This window comes from Notolepis coatsorum (assembly GCF_963971535.1).
Source record: "Notolepis coatsorum genome assembly, chromosome: 1".
Taxonomy (NCBI): domain Eukaryota; kingdom Metazoa; phylum Chordata; class Actinopteri; order Aulopiformes; family Paralepididae; genus Notolepis; species Notolepis coatsorum.
Window position 1 is genome coordinate 234477173 of NC_140165.1, and position 23644 is coordinate 234500816.

Below are 23644 nucleotides of genomic sequence, written 5' to 3' on the forward strand. Positions count from 1 at the left end.
TTACCCCATAACAAGCATTGTTGTAACAACATAAATTGTGTTCATCGGTTTTATGCATGTGACCTCTCGCATAAACTATGGCTGACCTCAGGGATTTTCTGTATGTAAATTGAATGTCATATGTAAAAACCTTCCCCACTGTACCATAATGAATTTATAATGTATGTCACATCTTCCACTACTAGAGGAGTGAAATTCTTTTATTCTTGGCTCCTCTGCCAAACACACATTTCCACAAATGATCATACATTTTACCATTTATTTTTACATTTGTATAGATTAGCCACACACAGTATTGAATTTACACATTGTATTGAACTGTAAACGTATTAATGTCCTGGAGGTGCATTACTGGACCTTTTCATGGGTCAAGCAATTTCTTTATTTGGTTACGTCTCTACTCCTATCTGTTATAGTAGGGGCCCAGACTCCCAGTCATCTTTGTTGAGGCCTGGTGCGGCACAGTGGTGTAGTGGTTAACACTGACGCCTCACAGCTAGTCCAGGATTCGATTCCAGCTTGGGGACCAGGTTTCCGCGTTGCCAGGTACCCAGGTGGGGTATCTCCCAGGCCTTTCTGTGTGGTTTGCATGTTCTCCCCATAAGATAAACCCAATGGAAAAACATGCACAAGAGATCGCTAACGCTGTCGCGTCCCTGACGAAGACAGACAGGAGCACTTGGATTGGTCCCCGGGGCGCGGCCCCACGCCAAAGCCCCCATCTGCCCTTACATTTTATTTAATGCTATTCTGGGAGAAAATGTTACCTCTGGGTAGAAGGTAGGTAGGTAGGCTATATATCCAGCACAACAGTGTTTAGTTTAGTAAAGCTAGAAAGAGCTACCTGTATTTGAGCAGCGCATACAGACCCTGTTGGTAGTTCTTAAAGTTGTATTTTATAGTAGACCCCCAGGCCCTTCTAGATGTGGCATGGGATGTCACAGGTGTTCCTTTGTGCTATGTGACATCCATCTAAAATAAAAAATGTGTGTCTCGTGTCATGATGGCCCTCAGTCAGACTAGTCCAGCATAGACCAGATAATGTTTCCGTTCCTCTTGACTGGACCTTCAGAGATAACAAGGGTTCCTTCATGGCAAAGGACCCCCAAAATAGATAGCCGATACTTTAGGCCACACTCCCCATTTGAGAAGATTTTATTTGGAACTTCCAAGAAGAATTTTGCTGTTTGATATGATTTTGTACAAAATTGCATAAATACAGGCTAAACAATAGTCACTTCTAGCTTATAGGCTAGTAGTTAAATGTCTGTTTATAATTTTGTTGAGGAATCTCGGCTGTAGAATACATTTAAATATTGGAAATGGCTTGGTAGTTACAGGGGGGTCTCTCTCACACACAAACACTTTTTTTTTTTTTTTTTACAGTATGTCGCTTTGGATAAGAGTCAGCTAAATTAATTAATGTAAACGTATGTCGCTGTCAAAATTCCTCTGTGCTGAATTGTATTTACACAATTCTCGAAGACACTCTGACGTCACGAGATCGCCGCTGTCTATTCTCGAAGTCAACTTCCTGTCTGTTGTTGCTAGGCAACTGCAGCGTGGGGGGAAACTGCCCCGCCTGGTACATTGTGTACGCTTCATTTAGTGCAGAAACGGATCGTTAAAGCGTCAAATTAAAGACTATCAAGCTGAATTTTCTTCAGTCCTTCACAATGCCAAAGAGCTGCTGTGTTACGCGTTGTACTAATGACAAAAACAGAAATCCAAATCGCAAGTTTTATACCATCACGGAGGAAAAAGTGGCTGGTGGCTAACGTTCGGCTAACTCGCTCTGTGTTGTGGTCGTGGTAGCTACATGCTAAGCTAACGTTAATTACATAATATCAAACCGATAGGAGCTTATCTTATCTAATCTTACGTGGATGTTTGATCGGGTAGTGGCACACGTGGTACCACCACGTAAGATTAGATAAGATAAGCTCCTATCGGTTCGATATTATGTAATTAACGTTAGCTTAGCATGTAGCTACCATGACCACAACACAGTGCGAGTTAGCCGAACGTTATAGCCACCAGCCACTTTTTCCTCCGTGATGCATCAGCTGGTATTATATAAAACTTGCGATTTGGATTTCTGTGTTTGTTATTAGTACAAAACGTAACACAGCAGCTTCAATTTGGGTATTCGAGAGATGGCCATGTCTGCAGGTGTTTTGTATGGATATTATGTCAAGTCAATCAGGGGGAGATCTTTGACTCATATCTCGCCTTAGAATCACCAGAAAGGCTTTCGAAATAGTGAAATGCCATGTTGGCCTCAATATTTTCAAAACAAATCGTATGAAAATGTTATGAAATGAACAAGAATGTGATAAAACATGTAATAAAAACGGACCTCAACGCATGCATTTGATGGTAGAAGTCCGTATGGTCCCCCTATACCAAGATGGCGGCGGTCTCGTGACATCAGTGTCTTATGTCGTGTATGTCATATTATGTTATGATGAATTGAAAATGGGGGACCCTAATGTAAACAAGATGAAATCTTTGGTCTGCATCCCCTTAACAATTGTGTGTATTGAGCTGTACTGTACCCATTCTGCAATCTGTTAATAAAGTTTTCAATCAATCAATCTTGGTATTGGGAAACAAAACGGATTTCTACGATCAAATGTATGCGTTGAGCTCCGTTTTTATTACATATTTTTTATCACATTCTTGTTCATTTCATAACCTTTTCACATCATTTGTTTTGAAAATATTGATGTCAACATGGCATTTCACTATTTCGAAAGCCTTTCTGGTGATTCTAAGTGCATGTTTCGCCCCAAGCCATAGACATGCACTTAGACAGAAAGTTAAAAAGACAGGAAGTTGACTTCGAGAATGCCTATGGTCCTTGTTTCCATCATTTCAAAATCTGTGAATGAAAAGCTTTTTTAATTATCAAAAGAAAGGGGGGAAATACGTTTTATACATAAAGTTGTTGGTTTAATGATCGCAGAAGAACAAAAGTCAACAAAGAACGTTCCAACAAACGTCAATAAGATGGTCTCGATCATTTCCGTCAGCGTACGAGAACGTCGTGCGTTATGACGTCACTCTCGGAGAAATCCGCCTTTTCTCTTTGGAGAAGACGGTCAGCCATTTTAAGTCAATAGTCTTCATTTCACATCGCTACTGTAGGACGGAGAACGTCAGGACCCAATTTCATCATATTTCTCTTACAACTGTTAGTTGGGAATTGGCGGCTATGATGAACTGAAACTCTTCCTTAAGCCAAATAGCCAGTAGATCCAAGTGAAGTGACGCATAAGCCAGTAGAATCCAGTGGTCGAGTTGTAATTTTTTGCACCTCAATGTACGTTAGCTAGAGGAAATGGCTGTGGAAAGCATGACTGTCCATCCAAACTCCCCAACCAACAACCACGAACACAACAGTCTTCTCACTGACGAAAGGTCGAGTAATTCTACAATCATACTTAAAATGAAACTCATTGATTTCTCCTGTGCTTTTTAAGACAAAAAAGCCTGGGTTTCCTTTTTCATTTTTTTTTCTTTCAAAGGGATTAAACGCCTTTTTCTTGGAAACAAGTAACAGAGGTAACGAGCGCCATGTTGAAACGCAACAACGCAAACTGGGAGGTCAAATAGAACATGGGACGACATTCCCTGTCTTTTTATTCACTTTACTTTAATCCGCGGTCAATCGAAGCGGGTGAACTTGTCCGAAGAAAACAAGACAAACAAGCAAAGTTTCATCAACATAATTCGCCAATTGAACTAATACAGCGCCACCAGTTAGCTGCTCGCCCATTGTTACCCAGCAGCTAACCAGCTCCATGTGAGCGTTAGCTACTTTAATCACCTTGGTGGAGGTAACGTTAATAACACAGTGATTATGGCACATTGGTGAAGGTAACGTTAATAACCAGGTGATTATGGCACATGTGCGACATTTCAGTAATTGGCAACTGACTGCGAACATATTGTCCAGCTAGCTAACTTAGCCAGTTTAGCTCGTTGGCTAATAGCAAACAACTGGACCATTTGCAAAAGAGACAAGCTATGCTAATATAAAGTTAGCTAAACTAATTTACGGACACTTGTCGGATTTATAGCCCGTTCAAGCGAATTAAGTCCAATCGACATATTTAGATCAACTTTAATACTGTCATTTAGCGAACGGTGAGTGGTAAGTAACGTTAGCAACAAATGCCCACAACCCGTTCAGACGTAGCTAGGCCACAGCTAGTTAGCGCTCATAGCTAGTTCAGTACGGAGTGGAACCTTAACGTTAGCTAAGTAACGTTGGTCAAATCATAACCTTTCAGCATTTTTGGCCGCAATCAATGTGCAATTTAACCTTACCGTTAGCTACATCATACATTGAATTATTGGCGTTGAAAATGATCTAACCAAATCAAGTTTTAAGGCCATAACTTCGCTTAAAACGTTATTCAATTGAAAATGTCTTTCAATTCACAGTTGTGCCCATTTTTTTTCCACTGACTTGCCCAAAACCCCCACCAAAGTCCCCGAAATGTGTTAAAAGCAAACGTTTGCAAAGCATCCCAGAAGTGCTTTTAAAGTCAAAACACAAAGTTTCCCTTTCTGATGTCCCCGTTTTGGAAAATTCTTCAATGTTCCCCTTCTCTTAACAGTTGACCCCACTTCAAGTCCCCATAAGCCCTCTTGTGTGTCCCTAGAATTTAGGGGAAACCCTTTTCACAATGGTTTTGAATGCAAAATGTGAAGAAACCCTCTCACAGTAAGTATTCCCCATCATTTTAATAATGGCCCTTTGCTTGTAGCTTTAATAATTAATGGCTCATCCTTTCAGTTTGTATTGTAGCATAATGCACGGTAAATATTGGCACAGTTGTACTTGGTAATAGACAAAATTATTTGTTCTTGAGAGTTGCCTACTTTAACTGTTGATTCTTAGTAGGGTGTGTCCAAGGTACGTAGAGTCATTTTTATTACCCCTCAACTTGGCATGATCATATTTTTGAAGGGTGGCTCACAGAAGTTACTTCTATAGGTTGTGTTGATACAGGCCCCTTGAAAGTAATCTGTTGTGTTAGTGCATACAAAATGATCATTACAAGTGTTTTGTCAAGGTTTGGGGTGCATGACTTCCTAACTTCCATTCACACAAGTGTCACATAAGTGTCCTATTTAATCTCTACACCTGAGATTAGAATGCTCAATTAAGTGTGGTTAGAGTTTGTTTGGTCATTGGAGTGTGGCACACGCGTAGGTTCAGGTTGGCACGGTGTAGGTCCATAGGGTGTGTGTGTGTGGCACCCCAACAGGCTAGAGAGAGGCCAGCAGTCAGCTGTGTCAGTAGAGTCTTTGTTCCCATAGTGAGTCCCAGCCGCTCCCCTCCCACAGCGGCTTCGTTCCATATAGCCCCCCATGCAGTGACAGAAAGCTCTCCACTTTATAATGAAAGGATTCCTTGTGTCTAGTGAAGGACAGACCAGTAGGTGCACTATTGGACTGCACTAATACTGAGTTTGCGAGGGGACTTGGCAAGCTAGGCAACATTCCTGAGTTTGTTTGGTTCGAGGGCAGGTACTACTAGGTATCAATCTATTTTGGACACTTGACAAGGAGAGCATGTTTTGGAAAGCGAAAAGATGACTGTTTCAGAAAGAAACTGTTTTGGAAAAACGATACTTCGTTAAAATAGCTGAACTGGAATAGGCTAATTGCTTTTTCGCATTGAAATTCTTAAATCCATAATCGATGGAATGATTAAGCTCTGAGTCATCGATTCCTGAAATCAGTCCTAGAGAATGTCACGTCCCAATAAGCAATAGTGAAATCGATCAATAAAGAATCAAATTGATTAGCAGAATCGATAACAGAACTGGAATTAATCAAATCCTAGCTGTGCTCACCCTTAGTGGATTTAGTACCAAAGTGAGTGAGTACAAAATATTTTGTAAATCCTTGATTAACAAACATTCAGACTAACTAACTTGCCTAGACATTTGAGTTTTCACTTAACAGTGATTTATGAAAGAGTTCAGAGCAACACAGAGAAAGAAATGGGTAAAAAGGTGTGATGTTTGTTTTCAGTCACTGTCATTGGTTGATGGAGGTATAAGTAGAGGAAAAAGTAGAAAGTAATACTGAGATTGATAACTTTGCAAATTTGTCTATTTTAACTTGCTAATGTCAACCAGCAACCTATAGCCCTTAACAAAACACCTGGGGCTATTTTTTAACACCTAAATAGCAATGTTCAGTTTTGAGTCATGGCTAACCCGCATAACCCTAGGCCGCGTGTATGCTTTCTACAACGCAGTTCGGCGATTTACGAATCTGATTGGCCACTGACCACGTTTCTGGTCATGTGACATGTGCGCCCAATAGCGTGACGAGCTGTGTCTTTGCCCATTTCCGTGTCGAACAGCCTGCAAAGCACCTGGCGTTCTATCGCCATGCTCTAAGACAAAAACTCTAACCTTAACCAACTCCGAAAGAGTGCCTAAGCTTAACCGTCGAAAGAAGGCCAGGCGTTCTATCGCCATGCTCTAAGACAAACTCTAACCTTAACCAACTTCGAAAGAGCGCCTAAGCTTAACCAGTGTAGACACTTGCGGTCCCACGATTGGGCGTACGCGTCACATGACCAGAAATGACCTGGCCAATCAGATTAGCAAATCGCCGAACTGCGTTGTAGAAAGCATACAAGCCCCTAGGCCGCATACTGGTATTAGACCATGCAACACATTATCCCAACACTGGGAACACCTGTTTTGTTCATAATGGGGGGCTATGAAAGAGCAGTTAAAAGTGTGTATTGCCTCCACCAGTGGAAGGTTGACTGAACCTAAATCACCAACTGCTGCAGTGGTAGATGGAGGCGAGACCCTTTTTTGTCATCTTGTTGGCAAAACTCTGCTCCTGTTTCCAAATTGTGCAGGCATCTTTTGGGGAGGGAGTCTAGGAACATTCTGGTGACTAGGTGACAGTAACAATGTGAGGGTTTCTTCCAGACTCCCTGGAGACTAATGTGAAAACGAATTGTGCACACATCCCAAAATGCCGTCATTGTTTACCAACAGTAAAGGTCTCTATTGCCGGTTGCCAAATATCTTGAGGTTGTGATCACCTTATGCGTGATGGCATTTCTCCCTTTAGTAGATTATGTAAGGCCCTCTTAACAAGATTCATACCAAGCCCAAACGTTGGGCAGTTTTCGCATAATCTAGTCTGTAACACTTAAGTCATTCAATATTAGAGGAATAGTTCCTGTGGCTCTGCCTGCTCCTTCAGAACAATCCTAAGCTCCATGAAAGTTCACCAAGAACAGCTCTCCTCCTTAAGTACTAAAATGCTCTGTGAATAACTCTTATCTTTAGTGGGAAGAATAAATCACCTTGATCGTTGAGGGGAAATTCTGAGAAGACATCCATCATTTTGAGAATTTGTTCAGAATATCACCACTTGACAAAAACATTTGGTGCCAGGAAGGTTTGTGAATACCGACCCTGGTTGTCTTTCCTCTGCAGATTCTGTCTGAGAGACGACTCTTGATGAGATAGTTGTTACGAAGGAAGTCTGTTTCAGGATGTGGTGTAGAAACTAGTGAAATTAAAATCGCAGCAGTTTCCCCGTCGCCACCAGCAGGCCTACCACGTACCTACCAGGTTACTATTGTGTGTTCTGCTTGGGTTACAAAACCAGTCTGTTTGAATAATCAAATACAGTAACGGAATCGTAATTGTCACCGCCCCAAGATTCTCAGCCTTGCCCGATTTGCCTGTATTATTCCGGTAGAGCAGGTGTTTTAGGCCAATATGCTATTCTAAAACAATGTTGACGGGAAGACCGTTCACATCAACTGACATCCTTTTTTTCCCTTTCAGATTGCAGTTGTAAGCCTATTTTAGTGATATGCCTGTGTTTAGAAGGCTAGGACCTAGTCCTTCACATAATTTTAGAATACTTTTGTATTTGCCCCGCCTATTATAGAGACCTGCACTGAGATCTACTGCAAATTGTTTCACTTAACCCTTTCACTACCACACTACAGACTGTTAACCGTCTGTAGTGTGGTAGTGAAAGGTTAACCTTCTGTAGGGTGGTTGTGAAAGGGTTAACCTGTATTGTCGCAGTGAAAGGGTTAACAATTTGGTCGTGTGGTAGTGAAAGGGTTAAGCTTCACCTCTTATCTCCTGTCAATGGAAAAGCGCAGACAAAACAGTAACTACGCCCACTGTGGCAATAGCATCTTTATGATGTGTTTTGCCATTAAGTGTGTCGCAATGTCACAGCTCATTAGCCACGTTGTCATCTAATGATAATCACCTGCTATTTGGTTACAATAACATGTTTACGACCAAGATGTCTGCGATCAAATAATATGAATAGACTGTCTTATATCGTATCTTATCAAATGCCTGGCCTATTCAGTCATTTTCTATTCCATCTGATGAGCTTGTTGTAATGATGTCATGTTTGCTTAAGTTAAGCCACACCTTCCCTCTTCTTATTGCGCCCCCTCCCCCCCTTCCCTATCTGTACACACAGTAATGGAACTACCCAATCCCCACAGTCCCCCGTCTGCCAGATGCTCTTGGCTTACATGTGATCCACGTCAATTAGGATCCTGTGATTTTGCTCACATTGCTTCTTATGAATCCATTGCCTTAGCTTGGCCACAGTAAACAGCACATTATTTACTCCCTGCTGTGCAGTCTGTCCCTGAAGCACTCGAGTAACAAGTAGGTTTCGTCAGTACTGGACAATGTTGTGGTTCGACATTCGGAAACTATTCTAGACTTATTGATTGACTACAGATGGAACTGGTTTTTGTATGGCCACATGAGGCATATATGGTGGTAGTTGTGTGTCTCTGCGCTTAATGTTTGACCAGTGGCGGTTAGACACGCGAACAGCTGTGTGAAACGGTCCTGTGTAAACACGGCTGACTGAATGATCCTTAGAACCCCCTACTGCCAAACAAACAGTATTCACACATATTTTCACCACCCTTTCTGTGAAGTCATTGAAACCATAATTTAAAGGGCCACTCTGCCGATTTTCAACCTTAACCCTGTTGTGATGAGGAAATGGGATAATTGGACATAAACTTACCAACGTGTTCTGTTGTTCTGTATTGGCCCCTGATAAGCTCAGCCCGATGACCTCACGTCAGGAATAAGGTTAACACTTTAATCGCCGGAGACGCCGAAACTCGTCTTTCCCCGCCATGCTCATTCTGCCGAAGACGCCGTAACACGTCTTTGATATCAATATTTCAAAAATCTGTGATCGAAATCATATTTCTCCCCCGGGGACCTGAGATATACTGCTGAGCTCCACTCAACTCTCTAACGGTTCAAGAGCGCCATCTGGTGGCCGATCGCCCAGGGGAGAAACAGGATGTAGAAGCTGGTGCTCATTTCAATTCGGTCCGATCACTCGCTATAGGTCCCGGGACTCGAGCTCGACACAATACATAGCGATCCGTTGCCAGTAACTCGATGAACAACATGATTTGGACGTATATACTATTATACAACCTGGAAATGGATCGGGTATTTCTCCATCCCATAATAGAAAAAATTCTGTTCCACGCTCATCTGCCAACGGCGCGAGGAAGCTACGGTGAGTTTCAGCGTTATTCTAATGTCCTCTATACTAACTGCTCTAATGATCATATCACCCACACTAGATGAATGATATAACGTTGCCCACGGAATTATAAACGACCCCCCGCCCATCCGGTCAACATCAGATGATAAGTAGTAACTTCTAGAAGCACGTCTATTTGAAATTTTTTATCTGGCACCGATCGCTATCAAACTGTATTTGATCATCAATATAATGCATTTAGGGCTATAAATCAAGTTCTGGAGAAAGCTGCAGAAAACGATAAAAACATACTTATACTTTAGACCGTATTTTAGTATGAATATGTGAATAAAAAAGTATAACGTTGCTACACCCTGAACAATAGATATAGGACATTGAATGGGCCATAATAATGTCAATTTAGCAATACAATTTAAAAAGTTATAGCCCTGCAAAGAAGGGGAACTTCTCCATAGACAAATAGAGCTGGCTAGGGATGGTAAATTATGAATTATGAAGTGTTAAAAAAGAGCAAAATGCACCATAACCTGTTAAGCCCTATTTTCTGAAAATCTGCCTAAAATGGAAGATTGCTCCACTTCTACAAGGACCATTTGCATGTTCTTGGTATCTAGGGACATCTATGGATATCATGGAATGTATTCCCAGTGTCAGAAATATTGTGTCTGTTACTAGGCTTGAGTAAATTGTGATGAAACAAAGGAGAATATGAATTATGATTTTTCTTTGCATCTTTGACAGTGAATAACTCCATGCTAAAAATGACCAACTGCCACTGAGCTCATTCAGCACCTTCTTGAGATCACGTGTACAAAAAGATCTAAGCAAATGAATAAAGGGAAGATGATTAAACAGAAGGTTTTGTAGATACAGTACTGAATTCTTCCATCTGGACACATGTAATTTGAAATATTATTATAGAATACCAGGCCTATAAATTACCTTATTATAGCCAACTCGCACATCTATGGATCGGGCCAAATCTCTTTCAAATGGCAGAGTTCAATTTGGATTTAGTATCTCCAGGCGTGCACTGAAGAACCGTGAATGAAATCTACTGTATGTACAGTTTCATTCTAATAATGGATATGGCTCCGCCATTTTGAATCCGTTTGCAACGCGGATTGTTGCTAAATGTTCACAGAAGGTAGACACACTAACTGCTCTCCAATCTATGCCAATAACGTTCAGTTTTGTGGTAGAGAATCCCGAGAAATAAGAGAAATATAAAAAGAAAATCATACACAAGTCATTGCTTGCAGGAAGCTAGAATCGTCTGGGTACTGTAGTTTTTTCTAAATTTCAACGCTCATTGAGAGCTCTGGATGCCCTATGCTCATGAATACAACTGGCGATGTTTCGCTACTTCAAAATGGCGGATATTAGCTAAATTATAAACACATTCCATAAACTAAAATCTCACTAATAACACTTAAACCTCTTAACCTGCGCCCCCAAAAGTGGCTATTTTAGTTTTCATTTTTGAGGACTGCACATTTTTTTTGTCATAAATCAATCTCCAAAAAATTATCGTTTTTATTTTTCAAACGTATTAAAGTATAAACATCATAACCATGTCACAACATCAGTTATAATGTATATTATCATCAATACGTTAGTTTACCAATAGGTTAAAGTGTTATTGGATAGATTTTCGTTTTCCTTTGGGTGTTTAGTTCGCGAAAGTTGACCATTTTGGAAAATTTGAACGTTGGGAATTGTAGTTTTTTTGCGGCCATTTTGTAGAGGACACAGAGCTTTCGATGAGCGCTGGATTTTTTCCGAATGACACTTCCCAAAGGCCTCTGATGGTTCAAGCAAATTAGTTCTGTATGAATTTTTTTAATATATCTTATTACTCGGGATAATAAACCACAAAACTTAACGTTATTGGTATATATTCAAGCTCAGTTAGTTTCTCTTCCCTATTTTTAGCATGTAGCAACAATTAGATTTGAAATTAGTTTCAAAATGGTCCCACCCTGGCAAAAATAAAAAAGCTACTGTACATACAGTAGATTTCATTATCTGTTTTTTATGCACGCCTGGTTATACTAAATCCAAATTGAACTCGGGCATTTGAAATATAAGATTTGGCACAATCCATAAATGTGCAAATTGGCTATAATAAGGTAATTTATAAGCCTGCTATTCTATATTCTATAATAATATTTCAAATTGCATTGGTCCGGATGGGAGAATTCAGTACTGTATCCAGGGGAGGAAATTAGGCCATTTGACTCGCCAAATGCGAGTATTCTTTATGTTTGGCGAGTGATTCATGAAGAACACTCGCCACACTGGCGAGTAGTAAACGAAACAAAAAAAATCATTCTGCAATCTGCTGATTCGCTCACTGGCACAACCCGAACTCTGACTCTCCCCTTATGATAATAATCCATAACCAATGAACATCATTGTTGCGCTCTAAGCTCCTCCAATGAACACTTGTTTTCTAGAAGATGCCGCCCATCTAGGGGAAGTGGATGAATGAATGAATGAAAACTTTATTTAACAGATTGCAGAATGGGTACAATACAGTACGGCTCAATACACACAATTGTTAAGGGGATGCAGACCAGAGAAAGACGTTTGTCTTGTTTACATCAGGGTCCCCCATTTTCAATTCATATAGACATTTATGACATACTCAACATACATGACATTTATGGCATAGGGACATACAGGTATTTAGTACTGTTACATTTGTGACATATACGATATTCAAATATACAGTACTGTTACCCATAGATCCTGACAGAGTATATACATATGATGGGGAGGGGACTGTACATTAGGAGGGGGTGGGTGGGTGGGAGAGAAATATACATACGGCGGGGAGAGAATATATACATGCGGTGGGGAGGAGACTGTCTATTAGGAGGGGGTGGGGGGTTTGGACATTTACGGTGGCCAGTTTCTAATTGCAGCCTCCCGTAGGTGCTCTTTAAGAGCGGTTTTGAATGTGGGTAGGGATTCACATTCCTTTACAGCTTTGGGTAGGGCGTTCCACATTGATGTGGCATAATTGCGAAACGTGTTTAGTCCCTTGTTTGAGCCGAATCTGGGTTTAACATGATTTGTTGAGCTTCCTCTGGTGTTGTGGTCGTGGTATTCACTGACCTTTGGGAAGTATTTTGACATGTACATGGGTATCTTAGTCGTATAGTGTATCTTGTAGACCAGGCCCATTGCAAGTTGCTGTACTCTGTTGTCTACTCTAAGCCATCCTAGGTTGTCAAAGTGGGCAGGGGTGAGGTGGGTTCTAGGGGTAAGGTCAAGTAGAAGTCTGACCAGTTTGTTTTGTGATGTTTGTAATCTTGTTTTTAGCGCCTTTGAGGTGCTTTGGTACCATGAGGTGCAAGCATAGTCGTAGTACCCTTGAATGAGTGCTCCTGCCAGAGTCTTCAGGGTATTCTTGTTTACCAGAGAGGAGATCCGGTACAAGAATCGAGTTCGTTGGTTGACTTTTTTTTATTACATTGGATGCCATTTTGTCACAGGAAAGATTTGCCTCTAGGATGGAACCCAGGTAGGTAATTTCATCTTTCCTTGTGACAATATTGTCACCCACTGTAACTGACAGATCACTGCGCGCGGACCTACAGACTCCTGTCACCGGCTTGACAACGTAGACAAACTTAGACAAAAACACATCGTGGATGAAAATAATTGCATGTAGAGTCGTTGCTTTCGGATATAAGTGCGGTCTGTCTGACATGGGGGCGAACAACAGCATGCGACGCGTCTCCTTCGAGTCGGATGAGAATGACAAGTGGGCGTGAGGCTCACTCAAGTCAACCAGCATTAGCCGGCTAGCTACCTAGCATGTAACAAGCTACCATAACGCGCGTTCAACATAGTGGACTATACTGAGCGGCTTTGCTTAAATGCAGCCGAGTGACATTTTATTATTACGGAATTATTATTTCCCCCCATATTACCACTCGCCCATATGCCCTTCACAACGGTGATGGTGTCATACTTGTCATTCAGAATACACCTGCTGAACCCCTAGTGTTGACATGAGATTCGATTCCAATGTATTGTCATCATACAGCACAAGTACAGTACAACCAGAATACGTTTGGCATCCAACCAGAGTGCAAATGTAACAAGTCAAGTTCAAGTTTTATTTAGCTATTACATTACAGTGAAATGCTTGGTTCTTTCACTGCCCAGCCCAGTCCAGCCCAACCCAGTCCAACCTAGACCAGCCCAACATTCCCTGCCCAACCCAGCATCTTTCACTGCCCAGTTCAGCCCAACCCAGTTCAGAATAGTTCCCTCTTTCACGTTAATATGTGATATCCTAATATTTTGAAGAGTAGAGACGGTGTGATTAATATATGTTTTATGCTAATATTGTGAAGAGTAGAGACACTTATTAATGTTTTTATGGTAATAAATATTTTAAAGAGTAGAGACACGGTGTGATTATTACTATGATTGAAAATCAATTTAGACGAAGACATACAAAGAAGTGGGGCGCCCCAGTGGCGAACCACATAGCGCGCTCAGCCGCGACACGGCCGACCCGGGTTCGACTCCCGAACCCGTCGTTATTTGCCGAATGTCTTCCCCCCACTCTGTCTCCCATTCCTCCTCTGTCTCTCTCTACTGGACTGCCCAGTAGAAATAAAGCAATAAAAACGCCCAAAAAAAAAAAAAAAACATACAAAGAAGTAATTATCACAATTAGCGATTTATTTATGGCTGGTAAAAAATCAGTTTGGCTGGTAAACAAAATCATATACTCGCCAGTTGGCTGGTAAGCCAAAAAGTTAGTTCCCTCCCCTGACTATCTACAAATCCTTCTGTTTAATCATCTTCCCTTTATTCATTTGGTTAGATTTTTTGTACACTTGATCTCAAGAATGTGCTGAATGAGCTCAGTGAGCGAAATCAGAAGCACCTCAATGTTTCCATGGTGTTATTCACCGGCAAAGATGCAAAACAAAATCATAATTTATATTCTCACAATTTACTCAAGCCTAGTAACAGACACAATATTTCTGACACTGGGAATACATACCCCCAGGTCCCTAGATGTTCCTAGATATTAAGAACATGCTAATTGACCTTGTAGAAGTGGAGCAACCTTCCATTTACTTAGGTATGTATTTTAGGCGGATTTTCTGAAAATAGGGCTACAGGTTAAGAAGAAAAAACGTCATCTCCAAATCAGAGTGGGCCGTGGGTGTTGGATTTAAACAAATCACGTACTGACCGATATTAATAAATGCACGCCTCTGTATTGCTTCCTGGAGAGAGAGGCTCATGGCTGATCAATGAACATGGACTGCTTTTGAATCCCAGGCCTATCCCCATAGCTGTATCTGGTAATGGAACAGAGCGGCCCAGTGACTGCTCTTTCCGACCCTCAGTGAATATGACCCAGAACTCCACTGGCTCAGTATGTGGTCGTATCGTTTACTGACGTATCCCATCTCCCCCTACAGAAGAGAGGATGGAGAGTTGGAGGAGGGCGAGCTGGAGGACGATGGGGGGGAGATCGAGGAGGAGGAGGTGGGCACGGGTGCAGCCGTATCAGGTGGTGGTGGAGGAGGAGGAGGAGGAGAGGGAGATGAAGAAGAAGGAGAAGGAGGAGGAGGTGGTGAAACAGGAGGAGGAGGAGAAGCAGCAGCAGGAGCAGCAGGAGCAGCAGTAGCAGTGGAAGAAGGTGGCGAGAAGCCGCGTCACAGCAGGGAACGCCACAACAGCACCGCGTCTGACGACGAGAAGTCCCACCGGCGCAAGAGGAAGAGGAAGAAAGAGAGAGAGAGGGAGAGAGAGAAGGAGAAGAAGAGGGCCAAGAAGAGACGGAGGTCTAAACACAAAGTAAGTGTGTGTGTGTGTGTTTGCGCCTACCTCTCCCAGTCCCACCCCCACCCCACGCTCTCGGCCGCCTCTTCCCCTCCATCTCTCATTAACTTCTCTCTGTCTGTTCCAGCGCCACGCGTCCTCCAGTGACGACCATACAGACTTCAGTAATGATTCAGACTACAGTCCCAGCGAGAAGAGGAAGAGAGAGTATAGAGAGTACAGTCCTCAGTACCCTCCTACTGTGAGTCCCAACAACATACCTGTATCTATACTAAACACTATAGAGTACAGTCCTCAGTACCCTCCTACTGTGAGTCCCAACAACATACCTGTATCTATACTAAACACTATAGAGTACAGTAGAGCTGCCGCGATTACCGCATTACCGCGGTATCGCTGTTACATCACGGCCACCGCAGAGTAGGCTGAATACCGCGTCACCGCTGTTTTTTATAATAATAATAATAAATTATCCTCCTCTCGTTGGGCTTGCGGCTCTGCAGATATACCCTACTCCTCTCTCGAGGTTCCAAGCGACCCTATTGGGTACCAGAAAAGTCACGTGAAACATTGCAGACCACTGATTGGTCAGAAGAGAGTCGCGTCACACGTTGTAGCGTCATGCAGCTACAACGGCAAGCGAGTATTAGGTTTTTACTTCCTGAATGTCAGATCATCACAACACGGCTAATAACGTTAGCTTTAACTCTCCGCCGGAGTGGACTACGATCGCTCCTAAGGAGTACTAAACGAGACATAATGATTTTACTGTCTGCAACGAATGTTATAATAAAAGCCCTTCGTTCTATACACTTGTCTGATTGAAAACTTTATTAACAGACCGCAGAATGGGACAACTCGGCACGCTCTGAGCAAAGAAAGGAACTGAGATATGAATAGAGTATTGCTTGCCTTGCTATTGTCCGGTAAATACGCTGATGTTATTGAACGTATAACTATATAATGTTAATGCCACAAAACGAATGCCTTTATTATAAAGTAGTAACTTTATAGTAATAATAATAAGAAAGGGTCGGGGGGGTTAGGGGTAACCACCCCTGCCCGCGACACCGAGTGAACGGCGCACGACCAGAGGGTAAACTTCGAATCCGTGTTTCACTTTCAATAACTAATGCGTGCTTGCCGAATCCCAAACAATATTCATGCTGCAAAGTCATCCTCTAAAAATAGACATTTAGACTAGAGGCAGGCTATATGCTATAAAGAGTAGACTACTACTAAAAAAAAAATGCATTCAAACTTTTTTTTTAAATTTTTTGTGTGCATGCGGTAATAACCGCGGCGGTAGGAAATATTTTGCAAATTTGTGCGGTAAGGAAATAATCAATACCGCGGCAGCTCTAGAGTACAGTCCTCAGTACCCTCCTACTGTGAGTCCAAACAACATACCTGTATCTATACTAAACACTATAGAGTACAGTCCTCAGTACCCTCCTACTGTGAGTCCCAACAACATACCTGTATCTATACTAAACACTATAGAGTACAGTCTTCAGTACCCTCCTACTGTGAGTCCCAACAACATACCTGTATCTATACTAAACACTATAGAGTACAGTCCTCAGTACCCTCCTACTGTGAGTCCCAACAACATACCTGTATCTATACTAAACACTGTATAGAGTACAGTCTTCAGTACCCTCCTACTGTGAGTCCCAACAACATACCTGAATCTATACTAAACACTATAGAGTACAGTCCTCAGTACCCTCCTACTGTGAGTCCAAACAACATACCTGTATCTATACTAAACACAGGGCTGTACGTAAACTTTTTTTACACATAGCACTGGTGCTACAGAGGTTGATAGTTTTGTAGTACAGGCCAAAATCTTGTAGCACAAGTATAAAACGTGTTATATTTGTAACAGTCACAAATGTGCCTATTGTATTTGTGTTATTTAGTTGCAGTGCCATGTTTGGCTGTCATTTTCATGCTGACAAGTTGACGTCACACAGCCAGACACGTTACGTGTAAGGAATTATGGGATTTGGTGTTGGGTGTATGGACTCTACTAGGGGTGGGAATCACCAGTTTCATCACGATACGATATAGATTCTTTGGACAACGATACGATATTTGCCGATATCTGCCACGATACGATACAATGCAGGTGCCTGCAATCGATATGCGATGATATCATAAGCCCATTTAACACAATCAGTAACATTTAGATCAACTCAAAAAAGGTAACGAATCGGTCAGGTGGCGTAGCGGAGATTGCGCTCTTCACCAATGCAAGAGGCTGCGGTCTCGACTCCCGGAGTCAGCATTGCCCTGCGGCTTGGGCTGATCGCTATACTAACTCGTTTGGCTGAGTTAGGGGGGAGGGAAGCCGTGGGTGGGAAACTGGCGTTGTGGACAGCGACGCCTACAGGTCAGGTCTGGGCGCTTGCTCAGCGGAGGCAGGACTTGAGGAAGGCAGCGTCACCTCCCACGCGTTACACTTCACCAATGAGAGCCCTTGTTGCCAGGTGAGAAGAGAGCCACTGGCTGTCGCCGCACGTGTCGGAGAAAGCGTGCGGATACTTCAGGGTTCCCTTGTACCGACCAGTAGGAGAACATGCGCACAACAACCAGGTAGGGGAGGGGGGGGGGGAATTGGCACAACGACTAAGGCTGCGGTTACACCTTTCGTATCATTTCGTATTGTTTTCTTATACGTATCGCCGCGTATCGCCGCGACGTCATGCGCCTCGAGTCACACTTTCGTTTTTTTTTTCGTTTTTGTCAGCCGAGCACACTGATGTAGTACACTGCCAAAGCAGTAGGTGGCAGTAGGTGGCAAACATGAAGGCAATTTCAACCAATCAGAACGAATGTGCCAATACACTTCCTGGTGGAAGCTCCAGCAAAGAAAATGTCAATAAGGCAGGCGCCTATGCCGCGCCACCATCTTGCTTTACTCAATGCAGCAATAATTTTTCAGCAAAGCCTAATAAAAGTGCAATAAACAAAACGGATACATTCACTGTGTGTTCTGCCTGTCATTTGTTGATGAAACAAAACTAACATCAACACAAGTGACCACCAAGAGCGGATAGTTTAGTCTAAAAAACGCTCGGTAGCATTGTTAGCTGCATGCTAACGTCAATGGAGTATGCCATTATAACAATATAGCATTGTGGCTAGAAGCTAACGTTAGCTCACGCTACTTAGCCAGCAACAAAACTGATGATATCGCGAGCTATCAGTAGTTAGATAACATTAGAGACAACGCTGTGTGTATTAAACAAAGGTGAATAGATGACTGGGCCATTTTGTTTAATGCTTGTTAAGTTGAAAGAGGAACTCTGAGCTAACAGGGTCTGAATCCTGATAGCTCACGTTAGCCAGCTGCTCATGCAATCGGTAATGCTAGCAGAATGAATGGATGTAAACTTTATTTAACATATTGCATATGGGTACAATACAATACGGCTCAATACAAACAATTGTTAAGGGAATGCAGACTGTTGTAGCTTGGACTGGGGTCCTTATAACAATAACTTGACAACACATGGTAGCTGAAGCTATTTGGGACATGGAGCTCTGTCCCAAACACACACACTGTACACAGGAAGGGCACGCAGATGGTATCTACTGCGCATGGGCGTTTTCGCAACAACTGCTCCGTGCTGACTACACGCTGTTGTCGAAGCGTTTTTTTTGCGTATCTCCAAACGCAAACACAATTTTGCGTTTCAGCCGTATCCACAAAAAAACGCCAAAAAACGCATTTCTGTGTAGATAGGACATGAAACGTCGTCAAAAACGTATAAAAAAACGCCAGGAATACACTAGTCTAACCATAGCCTAAATTGGGACGGGGAGAAAACAAAGAAAAATAGGAGAAAGAGAGATTCAAAAAAAAAAGTAACAAATATTATTTGACTATTTTTTTAAGCTCTTCCAGACATTTAAATGAAAAACTATTTATTGTTTTTAATACAAATAGACCTCCTGTTCACTATAAAGTGCCACGTTTTGATATATTGAGCTTTAAACTTTAAGAATTTTTTTTTGGAACACGCAACCAAAAACCCCTTCCTCTCCCAAACCGTTCCTGCAATTGTTTTATGTTGCATGATGATCATGAATACATTTATTATGTATTGTATTTTTTATGTTTAAATATCAACATTATCTGTCCACCCTCAGTACATTTACTATCAATATAATATACTCATCTGACTTCGTCATATCATTTCAAACGCACACACACAGAAGGGAGAATGCCCCCCCCTCCTTCCCAGTCCCCACTCTGCTGTTCTCTCTATCACTCTGAACAGGGTTTTAGCTTGTTGTTAGCTTACGCTAACGTAACGTTAATTCCCATCTTAAACACAACGTTGTCATAAAGGAATGGCGAGGATTGCAAAGCATGTTAGATGCATTTGACCCGTTGCGGAATAAAACAGCAGGGATTTGTTTTGGGTGGCGAAATAGGCACACTAGCCTTGCTATGTTGCAATGTGCGTGTTCCAGACACTACTGCTACTACTGAGACGAGTACTGCTGTCTGTGTTGTGAGCCGAGCGGATATGAGTCACGACACCACGGGATTTTCAAAATAAGAGTATCGATATGAACTGAGCGTTGCTAGCTGCCGGAGCCATTAGTTATTATAGCTGGAGCTGCACTTAGGCGGAAATGAGACCCGCCACAGGATTTTCAAAATAAGAGTATCGATATGAACCGAATGCCTATCGCACCAGTGCTACTGAAGTAAATCCATTCATCGCACAGACCGATGTTGCTGTAGCACGTGCAACATATATCTCTCACTGTACAGCCCTGCACTATAGAGTACAGTCCTCAGTACCCTCCTACTGTGAGTCCCAACAACATACCTGTATCTATACTAAACACTATAGAGTACAGTCCTCAGTACCCTCCTACTGTGAGTCCCAACAACATACCTGTATCTATACTAAACACTATAGAGTACAGTCCTCACTACCCTCCTACTGTGAGTCCAAACAACATACCTGTATCTATACTAAACACTATAGAGTACAGTCCTCACTACCCTCCTACTGTGAGTCCAAACAACATACCTGTATCTATACTAAACACTATAGAGTACAGTCCTCAGTACCCTCCTACTGTGAGTCCAAACAACATACCTGTATCTATACTAAACACTATAGAGTACAGTCCTCACTACCCTCCTACTGTGAGTCCAAACAACATACCTGTATCTATACTAAACACTATAGAGTACAGTCCTCAGTACCCTCCTACTGTGAGTCCAAACAACATACCTGTGTATCTATACTGAACTCCATGTAGCAAGTGTTTTAAAGTGGTTCATCCATTAGTACATTAGCAGAGAGTGACTTTCTGTGCCTTCTCTCCTCCTCCAGGCTCACGGAGGCAGTGGCGGCGGTGGTGGTGGTGGCGGCGGTGGTGGTGGTGGTGGTGGTGGTGGCGGGGGCGGGGGCGGGGGGGGCGGGGGCGAGGACTACAGGCGCTCTAAAAAGGGCAGCTACATGAAGATGGACAAGCAGGGGTACGGAGGCTACAACGACTACGAGGAAGATAACTTCGAGGGAGAGGAGGACGAGGAAATGGGGGAAGAAGAGTACGGCGACGACTTCACCAAGGAGCTCAACCAATATCGCAAGGCCAAGGAGGGAGGGGGCGGTGGTGGTGGCAGCGGCAACAGGGGCCGAGGTATCAAATCTAGAGCCAGAGGTGATTCATTGGCTCTCAATAGATTACATCACCCTCTTCGGGGTCATACATGTTTGTTGTCTGATCAGATAGTTTGAATTTTGTTTTGATTTGAGCTTTAATGCTCTCGTGGAAATTATTTGTTAATTAGATTCATTAATACATTTTGGGATTCTTATTAGCCATAGATTACTGACGGGGTGTTTCCTCCTTTTCTTGCAGGGGGTAAAGGTCGTATGAAGAACCAGAGAGGCCGCGGGGCGAGAGGAGGGATGAGGGGAGGGAGAGGGGGAAGAGGAGGAGGGGGTGGAGGTAGAGGAGGAGGGGGTGGAGGAAGAGGGGGGCGAGGAGGAAAAACGGGAGGAGAGAATGATGACGGAGAAGGATATGGTGAAGAAATGGAGGTAAGAACACGTTCCAGAATGTCTACAAGCATCTGTTAACACTTTGAGTGCCGCGCGTATCGCTTATCTTTACCGCTAGATTGCCAGCTTGATAGTCGTTTCCACGGTGTTTTAACTCAAAACTGTGATCGTGTTTGCAGAGCATGTTTTTCATCCGGTGAAACACATAACTGTGATTGTTAGAAAAACACATTTCAGATTCGGTCAAATAGACATAGAATATACCTTACCTTAGCCAGAAGGTATTCCAAGAAGAATAATTCCAAGTGATCGCATCGCCATCGCGATTACCAGTGTATATGTCTATACACGTTTCGATGGTAAAATACGCTTAGGCAACAGAATTTTGCGGCGATCAATGTGAATCTATGTTCAAGCAGGAGGAGGTGCCCCTACCAAGAAAAAAAAAAGAGGAGGCCGCGTATCAACACCAAGCCATTCCAGTTCAGACACAGACGATACTGCCACCTGGTGATAGTCGATCAGCATTGCAGTTCTAATGTATGTGAATGTGCCACAGTGATGCAGATCGCTCCGGGCAAGTCTGTAGAGCGGGGATCAAAGTAAAAAGATCAAACGATCCAAAAACGTAATCTCTTGTTTTTGGCACTCAACGCTTGTCGAGCAAACACGTAATTTTCCGTTTTTGGCACTGAATGTGTTGAGACCTGCCTGATAAGAGATATCATTGGATTATTCATTATTGGATTGGATCATCTCCCTCTCCATATCGCATGCAGTGTAACAGACGAACACTATCACGCTCCACAGTATTGTCCTCAGTCTGTTGCAGAGGTCTGTTGCTTCCATGTGGTATGTTTCGTCAAACTCACGTCATTGGTTTCTGTCTGTTCCAGTTTGGCGAAGAGGACTACGAGAACATGGGAGAAGAGGAATACGAGGACTATAAAGACGTCAACCAGTATAGGAAGTCCAAAGACAGAGGCAGAGGTCAGCTTCCACCTCGGATCATTAACACTTTGAGTGCCGGCCACGACATATGTCGTTATTTCATGCCCCCCGCTGAGTGCCGACGACGCGAATTGTTGTTTTTTTTTTTTTTATTAGCGATCTGAATTCATATTTCATCAACCGAGTCTCCCGTTGGTACAGCAGCCCCTCTAGGAGCTCCGATGGGAAAATACCGCCCCCTATCGTCTATCCCTGTGTAACTGCAGGCCATTCGATTATACTGGTGGATCTGTGGGGGGGGGGCCAACTCGCTCCACTATGCTGGCGAGGGATCTGATGTAGAGGGAAGTGACCGCGAGATGGAAAGCAGCCTGCAATATATATTTACAGCAGCCAATAATCAATCAATAAACGCGATATTCGATCGATATTTGGAATGGCGATCAGGAATTGGAATAATCTTTTTGGAGAACATCTGATCTAAGGTAAGGAGTCTATGTTACCAGTTTTAGGATAATCAGAGCTGTATTCACTGAGATAACAAGCGTGTCCCGTATGTGTGTGTGTGTATCAGGGTTTCCGTTAGAATTTTTTTTTGCAGGTCTGAGTGTCTACCGGACAAATGGGATAAATTCCGGTCAGAGTTTATTGAGCTTAAAAACAATTGATAGGCCTATATAAAGAATGACATCAGCAAGGCATTTATAATATTTTAACTTAAAACTAGGCTACTTTTGCGTATATACAGTCATTAATATATTCCAAATAAAATAAGTCCCTCGAGACTTCGTGCTGCTGCCGACTTGAGGTGTCGGTGGGCAGTCTGCCCGACCTTAATAAACAGCAGTCCTGTTATAATCACATTTTTATGAGCTAACGAATTCCGTTATATTGGACATTTGTATTAACTATATCAAGCGAAGAACTGAGAAATTTGGCAGAGAGAGACGGCAACATTATCGTGGGTTTGCGTGATGTATATCTCCACCTCCCAACGACTTGGTGCTGGTCATAATGTCCTGTGAAAATAATTCCCTCTAAACACAATTTGATTATTTGAATTGTATTAAAATAGGCTAAAATTAAATAGCCTATGCGATGAACGAAACAATCATTTGTTTCATCGTTGCTTCACCAAGCAGCCGGTCTAATAATGACATCCTGTTGTCAGCGCGAGCTGGCTGCTGATATATTTACGTGAAGCATGGAGCAGCAGTGTTTTTAGGTCCGGTCTGGAAACC

At 42.6% G+C, this 23644-nt stretch overlaps 1 protein-coding gene across 1 annotated transcript in view; it reads left to right on the forward strand.

The window, feature by feature from the left end:
* Positions 1-3138: 3138 nt before the first annotated feature.
* Positions 3139-23644, forward strand: part of zc3h4 (zinc finger CCCH-type containing 4) — a 39930-nt gene continuing 19424 nt past the window's right edge. The window contains exons 1-7 of the mRNA XM_084309214.1: positions 3139-3423; positions 15045-15423; positions 15536-15649; positions 20778-20817; positions 20860-21108; positions 21310-21491; positions 22349-22442. Of these exons, the coding sequence (XP_084165340.1) occupies positions 3344-3423; positions 15045-15423; positions 15536-15649; positions 20778-20817; positions 20860-21108; positions 21310-21491; positions 22349-22442 (1138 nt within the window). The 5' untranslated portion in view covers positions 3139-3343. The remainder of the gene's footprint in view (positions 3424-15044; positions 15424-15535; positions 15650-20777; positions 20818-20859; positions 21109-21309; positions 21492-22348; positions 22443-23644) is intronic.